Raw genomic sequence first — 22,098 nt, forward strand, 5'->3', positions numbered from 1 at the left:
AGAGATGAATGGTCCCCAGCATCCACTCTCCTCTTCTTCGTTTCCTAATGGGACACGTGAGTAATCTCTCACAACGACCCAGCTTCTCTGTTCCTAGGTGTAGCTATGTGATTCAGTCCTGCCAGCAGGATATGAGCAGAAGTGATATGTGCAACTCTGGGGTCATCTTCTTAAAGATAAGACTGCGTGCCCTGGCCTCCCTCTCTGTTCCCCCTTCCCTGGGAGTGAGGGCCACCAGCAACTTTTGCTACAGTGATGCTGCCATGTGATAAGATGGGAGATTCTCTAGCTAATGCGTAGCCTTAGGTGATGACCTGAAGCAGAGCTTTCCATCTGCCTGGGACACCTTCTTTCCTTTGGACCCTTATATGGAGGGAAATAAACTTCTCGCTTATTTCAGTATTTTTGGATCTGTTATAGCAGCTCATTAGCCTAAATGCCAGTCAACAGCCTTTATAAAGTTTTCTGTTGAGTTCCCTTTTTCTCATTTTGTCTTTAACTAGCTAGATATTAACCCTTTGTTGGGATACGGGCAGGTATCACAAATATTTTCTCCCAACCTCAGGTTCATCATTTTGCTTTCTCTTTTGTCAAAAGATACAAATCACCTGATCGTTCTCCTAAAGAATTACACCAACTGCCGCACCTCACGAGCAGTGGGACAAAATGCTGATTCACTGTCCTCAGGTGGTTCTGTGTATTCTTTTAATCTTTGTTAGTTTGACATTGAAACCTAGATGTTCGTTATCTTAATGTGCATCTCTTTGATTTCCAGTGCATATGAACAGTCTTCTAAAATCCTAGTCTCTATATTCTGATACGTATTGAAGATACATTAAACATCCCTGACGTACTTTACACACCTCATAGTCAGTGCAGTGCTTCTCAAAGTGTGGTCTTTGGACCCTGCAAGGGAGCCTGGGGGGTCAAAATTGCTTCCTCCAGCGCCACAACGCCATTTGGCTTGCTAGCTCTCATTCTCTCATGAGTGCAGAGCGGAGTTTCCAGAGGCCACACGACCTGTGACATTAAGCAGACTGACCGCAGAAGCAGGCAAGAGAATGCAGCTGTCTTCTCCTAAGCCTCACCTTAAAGAGATGAGCAAAAAACTCACACGGTGCCACTCTTCTCACTGACCATGCTTTGCTTTATGAAAGTTACTTTTCATTAAAAAATGTTACCTATGTTACTACATCATTGGTTTATCATTGTACTTTCAAAATGAATAATTATTTAATTTCTTAGTTTAAAAAAGTATACGGTACAGAATCACACAGATCCTGGGCCCTAGACTAGGCTTTGCCCTGTGAGGCCCTCGGGGGGACCTACTTTCAGATCAGCTCCTAGAACTGGAATTTCTGAGTCAAATACTTTGAGGCTTTGGATACATACTGCTGAACTTCCTTCTTTCTCAGTATTCATTCCTACCAACTTTTCTCAGGTGAATTTAAAATTTCAGCTTGGGGCAGCACAGAGTGGAAGAGGAAGACGGCGGAGCAGAAAGACCCTGAGCTCACCTCCCCTCGCACAAGCACATCAGAATCAGAACTATCTGCAGAACAGCCATCAGTGAAAAGACTGGAACCCACCAGAAAAAAATCTTCTGCAACTAAAGACATAAAGAAGGCATCACAACAAGATGGGTAGGAAGGGAGAAATCGTGATATAACCAAATCCCATACTGCCCCGGGTGGGCGACCCCCAAACTAGAGGAAAATTACAAGGCGGATGCGAGCTTCGAGCCCCACATCAGCTTCCCCAGCTCGGGGGCCCAGCACTAGGAAGACGAGCCCTCAGACCGTTTGGCTTTGAAGGCCAGTAGGACGTTCCTGCGGGAGCCCCTCATGGCTGGGGGAGACAGAGACTCCCACTTACAGGGCGCACACAAAACCTCACACCCGCCAGGACCCAGGGCAAAAGCAGTAACCTGATAGAAGCGTGGGTCAGATCTACCTGCTGGTCCTGGAGAGTGTCTCCTGGAGACGTGGGAGACTGGCCGTGGCTCACCCTGGGGGCACAGACACTGGTGGCAGACATACTGGGGAACATTCAACCCCAGGAGCACTCCTGGCGGCTGACATAGCGGATCATTAGTGCCAAGATCTGGCACCAACCAACAGCCTGCAGGCTCCAGTACCGGGACACCTCAGGCAAAACAACTCCCCAGGCGGGAACACAGCCCCACCCATCAGCAGACAGGCTGCCTTGGACTTCTAAGGCCCACAGCTGCCTCTAGACACACCCCTAAGCATGGCCCTGCCCACCTGAGGGCAAAGACACAGTTCTACCTACCAAAGGGGAGTACCAGCCCTCCCGCCAGGAAGCCTGCTCAAGTCTCTAGAACAGTGTCACGCCACAGGGAGCAGACACTAGAAGCAAGAAAACTACAATCCCGCAACACAGGCCAGACCCTGCCCTGGGACCAGCTGGGCTCCGGCCCTGCCCACTAGCAAGACAGCGCAATCTTCAAGACACCCCGTCCCCCAAACGAACTGTGTCAGGAACCAGACCCCCTCCCCCAACCAACAGTGTGAAATGAGTTCCAGGATCCCTGGGCCCTGCAGCCAGAATCCAGCAACCAGCTCTGCCTGCCAGTAGTCCAACCAACACTAAGCCCAGGACGTGGCTTCAGCTGCCAGTGGGCAGGCAACAGCCTCAGATTCCTCAGGACCCTGACTCTGCCCACCCGTGCGCCATCACTAGCCCCAGGACCCCCAGGGTTCTGCAGCCAGCCACCACACACACGGGCCCTGCTAAACAGCAGCCAGCACCATCCGCACAAAGGCGGGGCCCACAACCAACCAGACGAGAGGCCAACCAAGCCTACCAGACAACCTATAGAGTCAGCGTGCCGTAACAGAAGGACACATGCAGCCCCCTTAGGGGAAGCCCTAGAGCATGTATCTTGGGTGGTGAGAGGGGAGTGCACTGCTGGATGCATAGGACGTCTCCTACAGAGGGCCACATCTCCAAGGTCGAGAAATGTAACTAACCTGCCACATACACAAAAATACAAATAGTAACATAGACAAAATGAGGCAGCAGGGGACTATGTTCCAGACAACGGAACAAGATAAAACCCAAGAAGAAAAACTGAGTGAAGCAAAGATAGGCAATCTATCTGAGAAGTTCAGAGTAATGATTGCAAAGATGATCAAAGAACTCAGGAAAAGAATGGATGCACAGAGCGAGAAGTTTTACATCTTTAACAAGGAGTTAGAAAATATAAACACAACCAAACAGAGACGAAGAATAATGCAAATGAAAACTACACTAGAAGGAATCAGTAGTGGACTAAATAACACAAAAGAATGGATCAGGGAGCTAGAAGACAGAGTAGTGGAAATCACTACCTCAGAACAAAGAATGAAAAGAAATGAGGACAGTTTAAGAGACCTCTGGGATGACATCACACTAATACTTGCATTATAGGGGTCCCAGAAGTAGACGAAGACAGGAAAGGGCCTGAAAAAACATTCAAAGAGATAATAGCTGAAAACTTCCCTAAACCTGGGAAAGGAAACAGGTACCCAAGTCCAGGAAGTGCAAAGAGTCCTCACAGGATTAACCCAAAGGAGAACAAACGAAGGCACATAATCAAAACTGCAAAAATTAGAAATAAAGAGAGAATACTAAAAGCAGTAAGGGAAAAGCAACCAGTAACATGCAAGGGACTCCCACAAGGCTATCAGCTGACTTCTCAGCAGAAACTCTGCAGGCCCGAAGGGAGTGGCGCAACATACAGAAAGTGATGAAGGGGTAAAACCTGTACCCAAGAACACTCCCACAGCACGGCACTCATTCAGATTTCATGGAAAATCAAAAGCTTCACACACAAGCAAAAGCGAAAAGAATTCAGCACCATGAAGCCAGCTTTACAAAGCAAGAGAGAAAAGGCCACAACTATAAACAAGAAAATTACAAAATGAAACAGCTCACCAGTAAAGGCAGGCACACAGTAGAGGCAGGTAAACATCCACACAAAAAGACGTAGGGTGGTTAAAACACAGGAGTAGTAACATCACCTGTATCCACAATAAGCAGTTAAGGGATACACAAAACAATTAGATGTAAAACAATAACCACGGCTGGCTCCTTCTCAGCTGGATCTTCTGCTGCTCACACTCCTCCTCCTGCTCCCCACCTGTGCCCCTTGTCAGCCCACCACGGTATGGCTTCAAATAAAATATAAAGGCAGTAATCATCAGGGGAGGAGAGTATACATGCAGTGTACTTAAAATACATTTGAAATTAAGAGAGCAGCAACTTAAAACAATCACGTACATGGAGAGACTGCTAAGCAAAGCCTTACGGTAAATGCAAACCACAAATCTGTAATAGATATACACACACACAAAAATCCAAAATAACACTAAAGATAGTTGTCAAATCACAAGATGACAAAAGAATAAAGGAGGGGAAAAAGACCTACAAAAATATCCAAAACAATTCACAAAATGGCAATAAGAACAGACACATCAATAATTACCTTAAATGTACACAAGCTACATCACCAAAGGACACAGACCAGCTGAATGGATACAAAACTAAGACCTGTATGTACACTGCCTACAGGAGACTCACTTCACGTCTAGAGACATGCACAGACTGAAAGAGGTGATAGAAAAAGGTATATTCCACGCAAATGGAAATCAAAAGAAGGCTGGAGTAGCAATACTTGTATCAGACAAAACAGACTTTAAAATGCTGTTCCAAAAGACAAAGGACACTACATAATGATCAAGGGATCAATCCAAGAAGATAGAACAATTGTAAATAAATATGCACCTAACACAGGACACCTCAATATATAAGACAAATATTAACAAACATAAAAGGGGAAATTGACAGTAAAACAGCAGCTTTAACAGCCCACTTACATCAATGGGCAGATCATCCAGATAGAAAATCAATAAGGAAACACAGCCCTTAAATAACACATTAGACCAAGTAGACTTAATTGATATTTACAGAGCATTCCATCAGAGAGCAGCAGAATACCTACTCTTCTCAAGTGCACGTGCAACATTCTCCAGGATATACCACATACTAGTAGAGGCTACAAAATGAGCCTCTGTAAATTTAAGAAAATTGAAATCATATCAAACATCTTTTTGGACGACAGCGCTATGAGACTAGAAATCAATTACAAGAAAAAAAAGGCAGAAAACACAAATACGTGGAGGTTACACAATGTGCTACTTAACAACCAAGGATCACTGAAGAAATCAGAGGAAATCAAAAAACACCTAGAGACCAATAAAAAAGAAACCATGGTGATCCAGACCTGTGAGGTGCAGGAAAAGCAGTTCTAAGAGGGAAGTTTGTAGTGGTACCTCAGTAAACAAACAAACAGAATCTCAAGTAAACCACCTAATCTTACACCTAAAGCAAAAAGAACAAACAAAACTCCAAGTCAGCAAAAGAAAGAAATTATAAAGATCAGAGCAGGAATAAATGAAATGGAGACTAAAAAAGCAATAGAACAAATTCTCTGACAGCTACAATCTCCCATGACTGAACCGGGAAGAAACAGAAAATATAAATAGACCAATCACCAGCACTGAAACTGAATCAGTAATTTAAGACCTCCCAACAAACAGAAGTCCAGGACCAGATGGCTTCCCAAGGGAACTCTACCAAACATGTGGGGAAGAGTTAACATCTATTCTTCTGAAACTATTTCCAAAAATGCAGAGGAAGGAACACTTCTGAACTCATTCTATGAGCCACCATCACCTGATACCAAAACCAGGCAAGCACATCACACACACACACACACACACACAAATTACAGGCCAGTATCACTGAACATAGATGCAACAATCCTCAACAAAATACTAGCAAACCAATTCCAACAATGCACTAAAGGGCCATACAGCATGGTCAAGTAGGATTTACCCCAGGGATGCAAGGATTTTTCAATATCCACAAATCACTCAATGTGAATTCACAAATTGAAGACTAAAAGCCATATTATCATCTCAATAGATGCAGAAAAAGTTTTTGATAAAATTCAACATCCATTTATGATAACTCAGCAGACAGTGGGCACAGAGGGAACATAACTCAACATAACAAAGGCCGTATATGACAAATCCCCAGCTAACATCATACTTAGTAGCAAAAAGCTGAAAGCACTCCCCCTAAGATCAGAAACAAGACAGGGAGGCCCACTCTCACTCCTCTTCTTTAAAGCAGTTTTGGATGTCCTAGCCACAGCAATCAGAGAATAGAAACAAATGAAAAGAATCCAAATAGGGAAGAAAGAATTAAAACCACCTGTTTGCAGATGACGATACTATACACAGAAAATCCTAATGATGCCAACAGAAAACCACTAGAGCTCATCAGTGAGTTCTGTAAAGTTGGAGGATACAAAATCAACATACAGAAGTCTGCTGCATTTCTACGCACTAACAAATATCAGAAAAAGAAATTGAGGAAACAATCCCATTTACCATCACATCAAAAAGAATACAACACCTAGGAACAAGCCTGCCTAAGGAGGTAAAAGACCTGCACTCCAAAACCTGTAAGATGTGATGAAAGAAACTGAAGATAACACAGGTAGGAAGATACACCATGTCCTTAGATTGGAAGAATTAATATTGTAAAATTGACCATAAAATTCAAGGCATTCTACAAATTCAATACAATTCCTATCAAATTACCAATGGCATTTTTCACAGAACTAGAACAAAAATTTTTATATCCAAAATTTATGCTTTGATCTATACTCCTCTTAGGAAAAACAAACTGCAAAATCATTTAAGTTAGGATTCGGTCATACTTTGTACATTGTACAAAGCATAGCTCTTTGAATAATTGCTATATAAATGAAATTAATGGATTCAATTTGTGCTAATAGCAATACAACATATACAGATTATTTTCATAGCAGCATTTAGTTTAATTTAAGAGATTGCCCCCCATCTGCTTATCCTGAAGTTAATGAATTTGGAGAAGCTTGGGAGGGTAACTTTGGGGAACAAGGACATTGAGGTAAGAAGGCTTCCTGAAAAAAATTGATTACCTGTTAACTGGGAAGCCTAATTTTAAAGTTAAAATAGCAAATGTCTAGGGAACAAAAATGAAAATAGTCAAACTATTTGACCAAGTCGATACTGGCACTTGATTTTATATTACTTTCCAGGTATAGCCTAAAAATGAGGGGAGAAAAAAAATTAACTTCCTCTGAAACACCAACCCAGGGGAAGAAGGAAGTATTTAGGGGTCCAACAAACTCAGTACAAGGGGTTGGGAGCTCATCACACTCACTGAAATAAGGGGATGAAATGCTAACACTCCAGGAAATACCTTTCTTCTACTTGCTCCCTAGGAAAGGGAGTCTTTGATATTAATCCCCAACCCCATCCCAGTGTTCCTGTCACATACTACATTGGAAGGAATTTTAAAATGTTTCGCGTTGTTAGGAAACTATGACTAAGCCCCTGTAGATTTCCTAGTAAGGCTTAATTTGTTTATGCCGTTGAATTGCCTGAGTCCTTAGGGCGCCTCCTATTCCCTAGAGATGAAAGAAATGTCTTACAGGGAAACGGGTCTCAAGAGATTTTTTGTGAAGAATGTAGAAAAAGGGAAATAGTATAAGCAATTATTTCACTTCAGACCAATCACTAAAATGATTCAAATTTACAGATGAGAGGAGAAATAATCCTTCCTAAGCATTAATTGGTTAATTACAAAAGGCTGATTGAACACTTACTTACCTGGAGTCACAGAATAATTGGACTAACATTTCCATTGTATTTAAATTCGAATTCTCTTGTATTTAAGAATGCTACATTGCATTTACAGGGGGAATACAAAAGTACAAACTCTTTAACTTAGCAAGCCTTAACCCTGAACCAGTAGTCAACACTTCATTCAGTGCCTGGCATACGAAAATTCATGAGGGAGAGTTGCTGTCTTGAACATTCACACACACAACTACCCAATCCTTGGGACCAATTCCAAAGAAGATTTCCAAAATAAGCAAATTATGTTCTATAAACTTGGTTCATACTGCGAAATAATAAAGACAATACAATCATATTCTGAATAGAACAATGGTGAGAGGAGATAGATTTTTATTTGGGTCTTGGGGAAGGCAAAAGAAATTGACCAGCGAGGGTCACTGAATAGGAAAGAGAAGGTGGTGCTTATAATAAGAAAAAATATTAATTACCAAGAAATATAAACAAACTTAATTTTCTGCCTTTCACAAGCAAACAATGCAGCATTTCTGTTATGTATTTAACTAACAGTTGTGCAACATTTTTTCTGTCTTAAGCACTATTGTAAGCTATTTTTTCACTCCCTAATCAACAGAACTCATTATATCTTCATCCAGTGGTAGAACAGAAAAGAACCAGACTTCACATCTCTGTAGATTTGGATTCAATTCACACTCTACCATTCATAAGCCCTTTGACTATGGACAAATTAGGTTTCCTATTATATTCAGTTCCCATCTTTTAATCTCTGGTCCCAACTTCCTTTGGGATTCAGAACTTCATTATATCTAAGGATCAGATAGGTCTCCTATTTCCATCCCCCTCATTCACAAATTCCTTTGGAGAATGTAGGATCATTTATTTAAACGAAATCTCAATGAGAATAAATGAATAGAATTCTTAAATTACCAGGTAAGGGAAAATGTCCAAAAAATTCGAAAAAATTATTTCAGAGAAATATTATCAGAGAAAGTGCAGTATGGTAACGAAAAAAAGTCACTCCTATGACTTGTGTTAACAATAAGGAAAAACTTGGTCAGACTGTTACATCCACTTTTTAGAAAATTCTGCGAATAGTCTTTGCTCAAAAAGTCGGTGGCTTGGAAATTCAAAGAAATACTCCACTGAAAAAGTCCTTTTCTCACCCAAAAGAATGAAGCAATGAGACAGAATCTCCACATACTGATTTTCAAAAGCTAGGAGAAGGTCCACACAAGGTCCAGACTCTCTCAATGGTAGGACTCACATGAGCTGTTATCTCTTTGATCCACTGAACCAGCAGTATCATGCGACAGACAGAGTAAAGAACGTCTTTATGATGGGAAAAAGCAACAGCAGACAGCCAGGAGTCTCGTTTCTGCTCCTCACTCTAACAGGAATGAGCTGTGTGAACCTGGCATCTCTCAACCTTCCTGTACCTCTACGTCATTCATAAAGTGTTGGATTCCATAATCTCCCAAAGTCTCTGAAGATCTAGAACTGGTAAAGGAGAGCCATTGTGGAGAACAGTCTGGCTGCTGATGTTGCCTGAGCAAATCTATCCATCCTGTTAAAGAGAACTGACTCCATCTACTGGTACTAAAATAGAAGTCTCATAGGGACACAGTCATGTTATCAATCGATAACCCTGATTTTTACCTCCCAGTCCAACTCTCAATGACTGTGATCTGGATACATGTCATTGCCTGATTCATTCTGTTATTTACTAAACCACATAGACGCACAAAAGGAGCTCAGGGCATGTAACAAATAATGGTTCCACATTCACACGCCTGCTTCACATGGAGCAAAATATAATTTAAAAAAAATACCAAGCAAACTTACATGCCTGCTCTTTCTAGCCTATACATCCTGTTCAACAAGGCTGAACTAACACCCAGCCTCAAAATCTGAAGGGAAGGTTCTGGTTCTGGGTAAGATGAAGTAAGCATACTCTGCCCTGTATTTTCCTTTAAATGCACCTATAAAATCTGTGTATAAAGCCCAGAGGAGCTGTCAGGAAACTATAAAATATAAATAGTTGATGACAACCAGAATACAGAGCAACAAAAAAACAGGTGATGAGCTTACCGTGTTTTTTGTTTGCTTTTTATTGAAATATAGTCACTTTACAATGTTGTATACAGTGTACAGCATGGTTCATCGTACATATACATACATATATTCCTTTTCATACTCTTTTTCACTGTAGGTTACTATCAGATATTGAATATAGTTCCCATATAGCATGAACTTGTTGCTTACCTATTTATATATAGTAGTTAGTATCTGAAAAATCTCAAACTCCCAATTTATCCCTTCCCACCTCCTTTCTCCCTGGTAACCACAGTTTGTTTTCTATGTATATGAGTCTGTTTCTGTTTTGTAAATAAGTTCATTTGGGTTTTTTTTTCTTTAAATTGCACAGATAAGTGATACCATATGGTATTTTTATTTCTCCTTCTGTCTTACTTCAGTTAGAATGACAGTCTCCAGGTCCACCCATGTTCCTGCAAATGGCATTATTTACTCTTTTTTATAGCTGAGTAGTAGTCCTCTGTGTGTGTGTGTGTGTGTGTGTGTGTGTGTGTGTATTGCCACAACTTCTTTAACCAGTCACCTGTCGATGGACATTTAGGCTGTTTCCATGTCTTGCTATTTTAAATAGTGCAGCTGTGAACATTGGGGTGCATGTATCTTTTTGAATTAGAGTTCCCTCCTGATATATGCCCAGGAGTGGGATTGCTGGATCACATGATAAATCTATTTTTAGTTTTTTGAGGAATCTCCATACTGTTTTCCATAGTGGCTGCACCAAACTACATTCCCACCAGCACTGTAAGAGAGTTCCCTTTTTCTCCACACCCTCTCCAGCATTTATTTGTAGACTCTTTGATAATGGCCATTCTGACCATTGTGAGATGATACATCATTCTGGTTTTGATTTGCATTTCTCTAATTAGCACATCACTAAACGAGCATCTTTTCATGTGCCTGTTGTCTATTTGGATATCTTCTTTGGGGAAATGTCTGTTTACATCTAATGCCTATTTTTCAATTGGGTTGTTTTATTGATATTGAGCTGTATGAGCTGTTTGTGTATTTTGGATATTAATACCTTGTCAGTTGCATCTTCTGCATGTATTTTCTACCATTCTGTAGGTAATCTTTTAATTTTGCTGTGGTTTCCATTGCTGTGCAAAAGATTTTAAATTTAAATCCTTTTTGGTTGGTTTTTTTTTTTTTTTTTTTTTGCTTTTGTTTTCATTACTCTAGGAGACGAGTCCAAAAAGTATTGTTGCAATTTATGTCAAAGATTGTTTGCCTATTTTTTTCCTCTAGGAGTTCTATAGTATCCAGTCTTACATTTAGGTCTTTAATCCAGTTTGAGTTTATTTTTGAATATGGTTTGAGAAAATGGTCTAATTTCATTTTTTTACACGTACCTGCCCAGTTTTCCCAGCACCACTTATCAAAGAGATGGTTTTCTCTATTGCACATTCTTGCCCCCTTTGTCAAAGACTGATTGACCGTAAGTGCATGGGTTTATTTTGGGACTTTCTGTCCTGTTCCACTGATCTCTGTGTCTGTTTTGTAACAATTCCATACTGTTTTGATTACTGTAGCTTGGTTGTATAATCTGAAGTCAGGGAGTATGATTCCTCCAGCTCCGTTCTTTCCCAAGATTGTTGTGGGTACTCAATATCCAAATATTTATTGATCAGTGCAATAGCTTACATTTCTTTTGGCCACCTCTAATTAGAGGACAACTTAATCAAGATGTTTAGGTGTTTCTTCTTGACTTTTGCTTTGTTTTAGTATCTGTGGACAAACCCATCTACCTTCTACACTCCTCTAATTTCCACTCATTATACCTCCAGATTTCTCCTTCTAAAACTGGAACCAGGACATTGTTAAATGTAGAAAAGAAAGATAAATGGCTGGCTGTTCTTGGTCTGCCAACATAATAGGATGAACAAGAGGTCAGCTGCTGGCTTTTGTGACCCGTTAACTTAGCTGAAGCTTTTCTTCAAGATCTTGGTGAAGACAAAGGCAACCTCTGGGCTGTGGGCCTTGAGCATGTGCCATACCTCGGTAATTGTCTTTTTGGAGAAATGCCCTGGCTCCCCATGTCTACCACTTGTCACCTTAGTACAAGGAGATGACTCTGGGAAGGGAACTTCATCAATCTGGGGACAATCTCTCAACCCAGACCTACCCATTATCTCTTCTGAGAATTTGACGCAGGTCAGTATAAATGGATGATATTGCTGCGGTAATGACGAATTGTTTCCTAAAAAGACTTGTCTTGTGGACAGATGTATGTCATTTAAGATCATGGGCTCCCAGAACAGTGTCCAAGAATACTGATGCTTTTGTAAGTTTTAGCAGAATCTAATGAATCTTATCTTCTAAAAATTATTTCATTATTTTTTCCCAACATATTTTCTGACTTTCATCAAAATATTTCTGTATTTTAAAATACAAGTATTTCAGGGAATGCTCTTTAAAACCCTGTGATATAATTGTTAAAGTTCCCTTATAAGATGAAATCAATTCTCATGTTTATACACAGGTCTTGGGGTGTGTGGGTCTGTCTATGTTTCAGATCCTATGATAAAGGGCATCAATTCCTCTTGCAGTCTTACAGATCTAACTAATAAGCCATCACTATAATGGGTAATCAGGGAGGTCTATTGTTAGGCAAAAGTGTTTTTCAAGTGTGTAATAAACTTTCTAGATTTCTACACATTTTTCTCAATATTTAGTAGTCTCTGTGAGAACATGAATTCAAAAAAAGCTTGAGTCTTTTGAACAACCAGTGCAAACTAATATAGTATTCACATTAATATAGTATTCAGAGAGCCCTGACAAAGAGCAAATCTGGTTATTATTAAACCTGTTCTGTGGTGGAGGAAATGTGGGTACAAAGAACTAAAATTCATTCAAGGAACTATCCTCAGGCAGATGTGATCGCTAAGATATGGTAACTTGCCTTGGGTGACTTAGACTGTCAGTTCCATTTCCAGTGCCCAATTTATTACAACAAATGTCAGACAATTCTGGGGCTCCTCAGGCTGCCATGACTGGCTTCCTTGGGAAGCATCTGTCATCTGGGAAATGTGCAGATTATCTTTCTTCCAAATTTGGTACCTTTCCTGAGCTCACAAAGGTCTTTTCCCCTCATTTAGTTCTCCTACCCCATTTTACTTTCCTTTTTTTCCCAGCTTTATTGAGAAATCATTGACTTGCATCACTGTAAAAGGTGAAGGTATACAGCAGGATGGTTTGATTTACAGAGATCGTGAAATGATTACCACAAAAAGTTCAGCTAACGTCCATCTTCTCATATAGATACAATTAAAATAAAAGAAAGAAGAAAAGAAAAAAGGGAAAAACATCTTTGTGATGAGAACCCTTAGGATTTATCCTCTTAACCACTTTCCTATATGTCATAGAGCAGTGTTAGCTGTAGTCATCATGTTGAAAATTACATCCCTAATACTTACCTATTTTATAACTTGTTTGTACCTTTTGACCACCTTCCTCCAATTTCCTCTCTCACTGCTCTCCACTTCTGATGACCGCAAGTCTGATCTTTTTTTCTATGATCGAATTATTTTATTATTTATTTATTTAAGAAAATTTAAACATATTTTTATTGAAGTATAGTGAGTTTACAACGTGTCAATTTTTGGTGTACAGCACAATGCTTCAGTCATATAGGAACATACATATATTCATTTTCATATTCTTTTTCACCCTAAGTTACTACAAGATATTGAATATAGTTCCCTGTGCTATACAGTATAAACTAGTTGTTTATTTTATATATAGTAGTTAGCATCTGCAAATCTCGAACTCCCAATTTATCCTTTTCCACCCCCTTACCCCCTGGTAACCATACGTTTGTTTTCTTTGTCTGTGAGTCTGTTTTGTAGATGAGTTCATTTGTGTCCTTTTTTTTCTTTTACTTTTCTTTTTTTTTTTTTTTAAGGTTTCACATATGAGTGATATCATATGGTATTTTTCTTTCTCTTTCTGGCTTACTTCACTTAGAATGATGATCTCCAGGTCCATCCCTGCTGCTGCAAATGGCATTATTTTTTCTGGCTGAGTAGTATTCCATTATATAAATATACCACAACTTCTTTATTCAGGCATCTGTTGATGGACATTTAGGTTGCTTCCAAGTCTTGGCTATTGTAAACAGTGCTGCTGTGAACACTGGGGCACATTTATCTTTTTCAATTAGAGCTCCCTCTGGATATATGCTCAGGAGTGGGATTGCTGAATCATATGATAAGTCTATTGAGTATTTTTGGCTTCTTTGTTAATTATTAGTTGACCCTATATGCTTGGGGTTGTTTCTAGGCTTGGGATTCTGTTCCATTAGTCTTTTTGTCTGTTTTTAAGCCAGTACCACACTGCTTTGATGACTACAGCTTTATTGCATAGCTTGAAATCAGAAAGTGTGATACCTCCTGCTTTGTTATTTTTTTCTCAGAATTTCTTTGGCATTTGGGTTCTTTTGTGATTTCATTTAAATTTTAGGAGCTTTTTTTTTTTTAACTTCTGTCAAAAAAAAAAAATGCCATTGGAATCTTGGTGGTGATTGTACTGAATCTATAGATGACTTTTTGTAGTATTGATGTTTTAACAATATTAATCCTTCCAGTCCATGCACACAAGATACTTTTCTATTTATTTGTTTTCTTCTGTTTCTTTGACCAATTTCTTACCATTTTTAACATAAAGATCTTTTACCTCCTCAGTTAAATTTATTTCTAAGTACTTTATTGTTTTTGATGTTATGATAAATGGGATCAATTTTTAAATTTTTTTCAGAGTGATAGAAATACTACTGGTTTTTGTATGTTAATTTCGTATTCTGCAAATTTACTGAATTTATTGATAAGATCTATTGGGTTAGCCTATATAGTCAGGCTATGAAGTAGCTAGCTTGAGTTTCGTGGCTGCATCATACAAAAAAAAAAAAAAAAAAGAAAGAAAGAAAGAAAGAAAGAAAGAAAGAAAGAAAGAAAGAAAGAAAGAAAGAAAGAAAGAAAACAAAAGAAAAAGAAATGCTCAGAGGGTAAGCTCCTAAAACCTGCGAGTGGCCTAACTTGGAATCTGGGGAACAGGGTGACACAAAGGGCAGAATCAGTTAGCCTAACTAGTCAGGTTAAGAGAATAAGAGCAAGCAAGATGGAGGAAGATTCACACGTTTTATATATATATATATATTTATATATATACATGTCATATATATATATATGTCATCTGCAAATAGAGACAATTTTATTCCTTTTTTCCCCCCAATTCTGAAACTTTTTCTTTCTTTTTCTTGCCTGACTGCTCTAGCTAGGACTTTCAATACTATATTGAATAGAAGTGGCAATAGTGGGCACCCTGGTCTTCTTCCTGATCTTAGAAGAAAATCTTTCACCACTGAGTATAATGTTAGCTGAGGGCTTTTCATATATGGGGTTTATCATGTTGAGATATGTTCCTTCTATGCCAAATTTGTTAATAGTTTTTATCATGAATAGATAGATGTTAAATGTTAACAACTTTTTCTGTATCTATTGAGATAATCATACGATATATTTCTTTCCTGCTATTAATGTGATGTACCACTTTAATTGATTTGCATATGTTGAATCATCCTTGCATCCCAGGGATAAGTCACACTGGATCTTGGTGAATGACCCATTTAATGTGCTGCTGAATTTGGTTTACTAGTATTTTTGTTGAAAGTGTGTGTGTGCGTTTATTAGAAATGTTGACCTGCAGTCTTCTCTCGTAGTGCTCTCCTCTGGTTTTGGTATAAGAATAATGTGAATAAAATGAGTTGGGAGTGTTCCCTCCTCTTAGATACTCCCACCCCTTTTTCTACACCACCACCACTATTTAAAAATGCCACCATTTGACTGTCACAGGACAAGAATATGTGAACTATGAGCCAGAGATAAGCTAAGGGCCACTAGACAAGGCAGCCAGATAGAAACAGTAAATAATGAGGACATGTGAAGTGGGCAAAGTTCCTCTAAACCTTTGCCAAGGTAATTATACAAATGGAATCTTCCTCCTGGGTGAAGCTTGTGGCACAGACCCACTTGCACTGTAGCAGGTTTATAAATAACCCTAAAAATATTGATTATGAAAAAGAGTAAGAACAATATGAGGACTCAGTACCTTGCTGAGGTCATCTTAGGTCCAACAACTTTTTGTGTTCATGGACCTGATTTTCAGTTAACCCAGCAGTGATTAGACTCAGGAAGCATACTTATACAAACCAAATCTCCATGCAGTTGGTTGATAAGACAATACTATTTATTAGTTGAGGACTGAATGGGCCCCAAGGAGGGCTAAAATAATGTCATTTAGGGTATAGCACTTATGCCATTAGATGGAAAGCAAGGATGGCAGAACAGGATGTTAGATGACCCAAGGTGCATTAGGTAAGTTTGCCACCTACAATAAGAACTGTCATGCCAATGAAGTGGGACTACTTCTTTTTTGCCTATTTCTAAAAATGCACATGGGGATTCTTAAGCTCCCATTCTCCCTTTTCTAAATTCCATACAAACAACTAGTGTGACCCTGTTGAGATCACAGATTTTGGCTTAGTACCTTTACAATACCAGGTGTTGGGGCTGGGACAGAACAGTTAGTAAATACATAGAATAAATATTGAATGACTTAATAAAAGCATAAAACTGAAATGTTCTCACCAAAAGAAAAAAGATAAAATACATAAGGCGATAGGTGTTATAACTAACTATATGGAGGGAATTTTTTCATTATATACCTATATATATGTATATTTACCATGATGTAAACTTTAAATATCTTATAGTTCTGTATGTCAATTATTTCCCAATAAAGCTGAAATTACACACATATATAATAAAACAAATTTGGAAGAAGAAAGTAGGGAAAAAGGTACATACATGAGGTTGGTAACTATTATTGTCTGCGAGTGGATGGGATTATGGAATTTATATTCTTTAATTGTCTTTGCTTTCTTGTTTTTCTGTAACAAACATGCACATGTTCTTACGATAAGGATGGTTAAATAATTAACAAACTAACTCAATAAAAAGCCCTTGTCTTCGGGGCATCCCTCTTGAGCCAAAAATAAGAAAGAAAAATAAAATGGCTGTTCTTTTATGTGTGGTGATTACAAATCACACGTTAAGTTTCATTACAAAGTGTTTTTTTTTTAAATGTAGTTAAAGATTCTCGTACTGGAAAAAAAATGCCGTGTGTCCATGTTACAACTTCTGAGCTTGCAGTTGGTGTTGACCCAGCTTAGCTCTAGGTATGTATTTTCACTATGATCTGTAGATACGCTGCACTCATAAAAGACTATTCCTTAAGTGTTTCACTACAATTTTCAAGTTCATATATGAAAACTCTGGTTCTAGTTGTTCTTTGCATGTGCCTTCATATCAGGCAATAACTCTTTTCTGAGTCTATAACCCCTTCTGATTGGACCACAATTGGACATGCCCCACATGTGGACAGAACAACTGTGGGAAACCACAGGGATGGTTTTACAGACACTCCATTTATATCATATACTAGTTTTTCCAGCAGCTGGGTGTTTGTGAACCCGATATATGCTGATGGTAGGAAATTACATCCATATAGCTAAGGTTTAATTGTTGATATCGAGGAAATACATTTTTTTTTTCCTGTTAATATTTGAGTCCTAAGCAAGTTCTGTGTTCTCAGACCAAATATCTGACTGGTATCTATTTGATAATGTAAACTCTCACTGAAATGCAGGTCAGAAAACAAGCCTACTGCAAAAATAACCCTGCAGAATGATCCTGATTATTCCTTTTAATTGATCTCTGTGCATGGTATTGTGTTTAGCTGCAATGCACATACACACAAAAAAATCCCTCACTTTTCTGCTCATTTTGTGAATGCACCTGGCAGGGAAAAAAAAATCCTTTTACCTTTGCACAAACAAAGCTCCTTTTGGTCTCTTGGGTAATGTCTTTGTCATCATGGTTGGATCAAATCACGAACAATTAAGCGGCAAGTGAATTTGGAGTTCTCTTGTCTCAACCCTCCACCCTGCCTTGCTTTCCTGACGATGTATCAGTTTTGTGACTATCCTTTAAATGGATACTATGAGTCCCATCTATACTTGTAGCTCACAGATGGTGCAGGGTCCCGCGCATAGTAAGTCACAAATACATTTTTCACTTGAAGTTACAGTGATGGAAATTTGAGAGCTGACCATATTCATTGGAGCTATTGCTCCACAAATTTAAGGAGGAATGTGTATCAGCAAAGAAACAGGCTCAATGTTAATGGAATCTGGCACGTTTGCTTTTTTTTAAAGTATGTTTTCTTCCCTCCCAATTAATTTATGATTATATCAATAATTTTTAATTATTACTTTAAAGGATTATCCAGTTAACTTACTTGATCAGATTAGAGGCTACTGAAGCAAACGTTATAGCTTCCATTGCTTTACAGCCAAATATCTTTACTTAACACCTTGCCCTGCAATTCCAGGCAATCAGCAGGCAACATGGCCCAGTGAAATAGTGTGGCTGGTAAAATAAAAAGCATTCTCACTGTTGGGATAAAACAAGGTGCACCCTTTCTGTATGAATAATAGGACACGTGTTAATATCTCTAAATAGGTATTATCAAGCTGAGGGTGATGGAGAGAAGCAACGAAAGCTCTGGAGATTTCATTTTGCTTGGATTCTCTGACCGGCCAAAGCTGGAGATGGTCCTGTTTTTTGTCAACATGCTTTTTTACTTTCTGGCTGTCACGGGCAACTCCACCATCATCTTTCTCTCCCTGTTGGACGCTCGACTGCATACGCCTATGTATTTCTTCCTCAGCAACCTGTCTCTCCTGGATCTCTGCTACACGACCAGCAGCATTCCCCGGATGTTGGTCAACCTCTGGGGTCCACACAAAACCATCACCTACGTAGGTTGTGTCATCCAACTCTTTGCCTTCCTGTTTGTGGGGGGCATTGAGTGCATTCTTCTCTCTGTCATGGCCTATGACCGCTTTGTGGCTGTCTGCAAGGCGCTTCACTACCTGACCATCATGCAGCCACAGCTGTGCTTGCAGCTGGCAGCCTTTGCCTGGCTCAGTGGGATTGCTAACTCCATCCTGATGTCCCCACTGACAATGTCCCTGGGGCGGTGCGGTCACCGTCGCATCAACCACTTTGTGTGTGAGATGCCGGCTATCATCCGCATCTCCTGCGTCGACACCGGCCGTGTTGAAGGCCTGGCTTTCTTCCTGGCCATTCCCATTGTGCTTGTGCCTCTCACCACGATACTCGTCTCCTATGGTTTCATTGCAAGTGCAGTGCTACGGATCCAGTCTGCAGCCGGGAGGCAAAAGGCCTTCAACACCTGCTCCTCCCACCTGGTGGTGGTGTCCCTTTTCTACAGCACCATCATCTACATGTATATGCAGCCTGGGAACATGGCAAGCCAGGACCAGGGCAAGTTTCTCACCCTTTTCTACTGCCTAGTGACCCCCACTCTGAATCCCTTCATCTATACACTGAGAAACAAAGACGTGAAGGGGGCCACGAGGAAGGTTCTTGGAAAAGACCCATGCAGCCTGTTGGATGCTGGAGGGCACTGATGTAGGCAGTCAGTACTCATCCTGAGGTTCTTATCATCCATGGAAATTGCTCCGTTTCCAGGCAGTAATAATGCACAATGGCATGTAAAATGCTGAAATGTTATAAAATGGTCTTCTCTCCTTCAGGGATCTGACTCAGTAATTTGTATCTTTGTTTGCAAGTGCACAAACCCTCTGTGTTCTTCAAAGTGGTAGAGTTAATCACAAAAGATAATGTGCTGGTGGAGAGATGCAGCTTCCTCTTTGCTCAGTGGGGTTTTTACAGGGAGATAATAATTTCTTTGCAGCTAAGGCACTCTGATTCCAGAGATTTGCAACATTTGTAACATCAATTTCAGGTCAGATACACAGGAAAGGAGGCATCATGGCAGAACAGTGTGCGTGTTGAGGGTGGGTGGGGGGTGTAACCAGTATTTTGGGGGCACATTTATTCCATTCCCTCTTCCTTTTAGTTCTGAATTTTCCAGATCCTGCCACAGAGATGATTTTCTTACTTCTTCAGGCCGTTCCCTGCCTTCTGTCTTATGCAAATAATTTGTAGTGACTTCAGTCAGAACAATGTTCTGCTGTGTGCGTGTGAATGTGTATGTGTGTCAAATGTATTCCTCAGAGTGAACCATGGACACAGAGGTTTGAAGGTCACTGTCTTAAAGAGTCTGTATTGGAAAAGCTCCCAAGTAGGCAGTATGCCCACACAGGGGGAAAACTGGGGATATAATTTTTAATAATTCAGTAACAGGGGGTCATAGGAGAATAGTGGTGTGGTAGCACATGGACAGGAGGAGTGTGGGAAAGAAGGGAACCACAACTGCTAACTATGGGAGAGTTTTCCAGGATACATGACGATGGTGATGATGATGACAATGCTGAAAATGAAGCTAATTATGATGAAAATAGAATTGTATTTTATCAACTCATGTATTTTCCTTTAGATATTCTGAAGTAGCTATGATTCAAGATTTAGTGGAAAGTCATAGCTTACTTCACATTACTTTTTTTTCTTAAAATTTACAATAGAAGGGGAAAATAGGATTCTTTGATTAAGTTTTTTTTAAATAATAAAGTTAATAAAATGTCAACTGTTTCCAGGAACTAGTCAGTCTCCGTGATGGTCAACTTTAGGTGTCAACTTGGCTAGGTCACAGTAGCTACTAGGTATTTGGCCAAACAGCAGTCTGGATGTTGCTCTAACGGTATTTGTAGATGAGATTAACATTTAAATCAATGAGAGGTGATTAGGTAGTGTTACTGACCCTGGCTGACTAACGAGGGAAAGTAAAGTGCCAGGCTGATGAAAGGCAGGACACTCCTCTTATCCCACAGCCGGCTTCTTAATTACAAGGACACAGTCCTACAACAGGACAATTTCTGTCCCACAACTGCTGCATTAGTTCTAAGGACATACCCCAGTATCTCTTTCTTTGTTCTCTTCTCCCACCCCTGAAGTTTGTTTTAGGACTGAGCTCCATGGGAGAAAGTAGCCAATAGAGGACGGTTCGCACTACAGGAATGAAGGAAACAATGGCAGAGCCTTCCAGTAAAAGCTCCCACAGCCCAATAAGTGCCCGGAGCTGTCTCAACAGGCTACCTGGCTGATGGCTCCCACTCGACTGTTTCCTCTTCCTCTCTCTCTGAGCAATAAAAGCAGTTCTCTTTTCACTTTGTCCCTCTACCTCTATGTGGTGGACAAGGACCCACACATCTGGGGAGGTTTGCCACCCACTTGGTGGGCTTGCACACAAGTTTGGTGGGCTTTTCAACTTGGGGTTCCTTTATCCGCTGACAAATAGACTTCGAGTAAAGCAGACTGCTCTCCATAAAGTGTATGGGCCTCATCCAGTAAGCTGAAGGTCTTAAGGGGAAGACTGAGGTCACCGTAGGAAGAGGAAGAGGGAATCCTGCCACCAAACTGCCTTCAGACTCCAGCTGCCACTACGGGGTCCACCCTGATCCCAGCCCTGCCTCTGAATGCACACACTTGCTGTTAATGTCCAATCAGCCCAGCTGCACATCAGTATTGTGTTTGAATGTCCCACAGGAACTGAGTTTACAAAGTACCAGCAGCATAAATCTGCCAACGCTGTCTGGGACGTGGCTCAGATTTCAGCCCCACTTCCACCTGGGGGAAACCCACCAGGGATTGTGCGCTTTGAGAGCAAGCTGAGAGGGAGACTGCTATGGCGGGCTCCCATACCTCCCTCTGAAAGCATGCATGAATAATGGTGCTTTTATGGCAGGGCCGTGCCCTGTGAGCTTGCTGAGAGGGAGGCTGCTCTGGTGGGGTCCTACCCCTACTTCCACATAAACCAAATCCGGCCTCCTTCACACACACTCCCAGCCTGGGTCCTCACCACACTCTAGCCTCATCTGGCTGCCTTCACACAGCTAACTCCAGTTCTCTCCCTGGGTCCATCCTTTGAAGCCTGAGCTCCAGCATCCAGGCCCAGCTTGCACCAGCAGGCTCGCGTCTTGGGCTGGGGACAGCACATATCCTCTGTGCCAGTATCTTTCTGTTCTGTTTGCCATAAAGCAGCTGCTGTGTTTTCCTCTGAGCCTCTGAAGCTCCTACTCTGACCCAGCTGATCTCCCGCTAGTGAAGGGGCTTCCCAGAGTGGGGGCACTTTTTCAATGCTCTCTCCTCAGGGCATAGATCCTGTTCCAACTATTTTCTTTCTCTCTTTTTTTTTTCCTACCTGGTTCCATGAAGATTTTCCTTGTGGCTTTATTTGTATAAGA

General features: G+C 40.4%; 1 protein-coding gene across 1 annotated transcript; it reads left to right on the forward strand.

Moving 5' to 3' along the window:
• Positions 1–18,365: 18,365 nt before the first annotated feature.
• On the forward strand, positions 18,366–19,491 carry LOC105106475 (putative olfactory receptor 2W6). Its single transcript, XM_011000284.2, has one exon. It carries the CDS (start codon positions 18,409–18,411, stop codon positions 19,360–19,362), a length of 954 nt encoding a protein of 317 aa, XP_010998586.1. The 5' UTR covers positions 18,366–18,408; the 3' UTR covers positions 19,363–19,491.
• Positions 19,492–22,098: the final 2,607 nt, after the last annotated feature.

The sequence above is a fragment of the Camelus dromedarius genome, chromosome 3, assembly GCF_036321535.1.
Source record: "Camelus dromedarius isolate mCamDro1 chromosome 3, mCamDro1.pat, whole genome shotgun sequence".
NCBI lineage: Eukaryota > Metazoa > Chordata > Mammalia > Artiodactyla > Camelidae > Camelus > Camelus dromedarius.